The 3,022-nt window shown below is 60.9% G+C and overlaps 1 protein-coding gene across 1 annotated transcript in view; it reads right to left on the bottom strand.

Annotated features, from left to right (window-relative positions):
- The window catches only part of LOC105995589, a 22,976-nt gene extending 20,507 nt beyond the window's left edge, over nucleotides 1–2,469 (bottom strand). The window contains exons 1-5 of the mRNA XM_013029357.1: nucleotides 2,377–2,469; nucleotides 1,753–1,886; nucleotides 1,487–1,557; nucleotides 339–440; nucleotides 108–221 (exon numbers count right to left, since the gene is read on the bottom strand). Of these exons, the coding sequence (XP_012884811.1) occupies nucleotides 108–221; nucleotides 339–440; nucleotides 1,487–1,557; nucleotides 1,753–1,886; nucleotides 2,377–2,469 (514 nt within the window). The remainder of the gene's footprint in view (nucleotides 1–107; nucleotides 222–338; nucleotides 441–1,486; nucleotides 1,558–1,752; nucleotides 1,887–2,376) is intronic.
- Nucleotides 2,470–3,022: the final 553 nt, after the last annotated feature.

Here is a 3,022-nt window from a genome sequence, read left to right as displayed (position 1 = left end):
CCCCCCGCCTGACCAGAGGGGCTCCCATCTGCTGGGCAGGAGAGCCAGGCCGTGGAGAGCACGCGGGACTCGGCTGTCCCCGTCCCCTGGGGGAGGAGGACACTTACCCCAGTTACTGTTCTGAGACACAGGTTTCTGTAGAAACAGAGGCACAGCCAGGGTGAGAAGGGGCCCGGCCAAGGGTTCCAACCCCACCACACCCCGAGACCGGAAGCAGGGCCCTTGTGAGGGGAGGGGACCACAGGGAGACACCAAGACCGAGACACGTGGGCCACGGAGGGGGCACGGGGGGCACAGGGGGGCACAGGGGGGGCACCCGGGAGGGGCAGACCTCTCACCCTTCTGTTTGGGCACGAATATGTTCTCCTCCTGGAATCCCTTGCGCTGTGCGAATCTCTGAAATTCCTCCAGAGCCTCTGCGTTTGGCTCAGGCGTCTTTCCTGTGGGGTGGGGCGGGCCACTGAGCAGAGGGGCGGTGGGGACACAGCTCTGCCACCAGCTGCTGACGGGAGGACCTGGCCACTGGCCGGCACTGAGGGTTTCGCCCTCAGTGGCTTGGGGCAAAGTGGAGAGGCCCAACGGCGGACCAGGAGGTCTGAGGTGGGGACTCGCTGAGCCCCGGGGTGACCTGGGGGCCGGAGGAGGCCAGTGGGCCCGCGCCACTGGCCTAGAAGGACCCTCTGTCTCCATGACCCCCTCCCATCCTGAGATCTCAGGAAGTGACTCCTGCCAGCCTTGGGGATGGGCACCGCCCCTGACAGCCCCACCCAGCTGGCCCTCCTTCCCTTTCAGAGCCGGGGTCTCCCTGGGAGCACACCAAGGCCAACACCCCGAAGCAGGCCCGAGAGAGTCCTGTAGCCACAGCTGCTGCCCATCCCACTGGCTTCTAGAAGCCCAGATGGTAGGGCAGGAGAGGAGAGTCTCGGAGGGGCTCTCACCCATGAGCTTTGCAATGTGGAATTTTTTTCCTTGATGCTGGCCTTCAGCGCGGAAGATGGCGTGGTCCTTCCTGGGCAGATTCTCTATGTACATGAGGTTCTTTCTTTTTACTGTAGATGTAGAGCAAGCATCTCTTTAGCATCTTCATTCCTGGAGAAAGCATTCCAGGCCACAGGAAGGAAGAGTCTAGAACGTTTTGATGATGACTCCTAGCCAGCCTGGCCCAGGCCTTGCTGTGGCTTCAGTCATCGGACAGGAAGCCCCTCCCGGAGGGAGCCAGCCCCAGCCGAGGAGCCCGGGGGATGGACAGCAGAGGAGGTCAGGTGGGAGCGAGGCCCACCCTCCCGTCTCTACTCCTCCCTGCTTCCCGTAGGCCTAACTTTCCCAGTGGAGGAGCCAGGACCATTGGAGGGAGGGAAGTCCACGTCCATCTCTGCTGTGAACAAGACTGTGACAGCTGGTGGCTGGTGTCAGGCCACAGGCACCCAGGAAGGGAGACAGAACCCCCCCCATCCCCAGAGGGTAGCACCCTTGTCCCCAGACTCACCATCTATGTATTTTCCAGGCTCATCGGTTTTCTGCATCTGAAATGTCAAGTCATGGCACCTACCCTCAAACCTAGAAAACAGGCCACAGTGCTCTCAGGATGCCTGCCCGGCCTGGTACATGGCCTGCCTGACCTGGTGTCCCTGAAACCCCCCTCCCCCACTCCCCTGCCTGACCTCTGAGGTGCTGCCAGGGGCCATGAATGCCACCAGAACATGAATGGGGAGAGCATTCAGACAGAGGAGACCCCTGAGGAGCCACACTCACATGATGGTGAGCTTGATCTCCAAGTCTCCGCCTTCCAAAGCCACCATTGTGATGGGAAACACCGGGGCAGTCCGCTTTTCCTCTTCCAGTTTAGTTTGGGTCACTATTGCCTTTATGTACCAGGTCCCTGCGAGCTAGAGCAGGCCAAGCGGTGAGCCCGCTCCAGCCCAGCCCAGAGTCTCCCTGGGCCCTGACACACAGCCCAAAGTCTAAACAGACATTCAGGCTGCTGCCCCTGAGATGGGCGGGGCCCCGATGTCTCTGCACCTCTGTGCTCAGTAAACTGAGCCCAGAACTCTCCGATTGCGATCCCAGAGGGGCAGAGGGCTTCTGCTCCCCAAGGATCTGTTCTCGTTGGGGTCTGGACCCAGTAACAGGTGAATCTGTATTCCTGCAGGTCTGCCCTGTGAGCACTTCTGGTTCCAGGGGTCACCTGGATGGAACCCCTGACCCAAACCTGCCCCGCTCCATCCCTGTGCCCAGGAGAGCCTGTGCCCCTATCCCAGTGCCTGGGGGAGCCTGGTCCAATGGCAGACTCCAGGGACAGCTGTATCTGACCGCTCCAAGACACACTCCTGACACAGGGCTCAGGACCACTGCTCACCCACCAGTCACCAGCCTCACATTCTGTGCCTCCGAGAAGACAGACAGGGGTTCCTGGGCCTGCAGGGCAGCCACCAGCCCGAGCAGCACGGCGGTCAGGAGCAGGGTCTTCATCTCCGGCTCTGTGCTCACAGATGAGGCAGGTCTCCTGTGTTGTCTGGAGGAGACTGATGCCTTTTATGTCCCCCACGGCCAGTGGCCTGTGCCCACGTGGCACCGACCATATCCTCCTGTCCATCTGTCATGGCCAAATCTACGTCCGTCATGGAGGTGGAAGGGTGTTATTGTTGGAATCTGATGAATAGCAACTCAGTGCTCACAGAGCAGCCATGCGGTGGGGGGTGGGGAGGGGAAGAACCATCATTCAGTGTGCTTGCACATGGGTCTGTATTTTAAAATGAGGGAGGAAGGCCCTGGCTTCCTCATCCTCCCCTCTAACACACCCTCTGGCCACCCACGTCCCACCTGGGCCCTGTTCCCTGGGGAACTGTGTCTCACCTCACATCACTGACGAAGGGGCTGAACTTCTGAACCACAGACAGCCCCCACCCCCGCTCCCTAGAGCCCCAGCCCTGTGTCCATGGAGTCCTCTCACTTCCCTCCCGTGCCTCACCCTGAGCCTCCTGGGAATGGGCATCGATCTGGGTCTGCTGAGATGTCACCAGCT

This window comes from Dipodomys ordii, unplaced genomic scaffold (genome assembly GCF_000151885.1).
Source record: "Dipodomys ordii isolate 6190 unplaced genomic scaffold, Dord_2.0 Scaffold118, whole genome shotgun sequence".
Classification (NCBI taxonomy): Eukaryota; Metazoa; Chordata; class Mammalia; order Rodentia; family Heteromyidae; genus Dipodomys; species Dipodomys ordii.
Note: the sequence above shows the minus strand (reverse complement) of the source record. Positions and strands in the feature narration are given on the sequence as shown.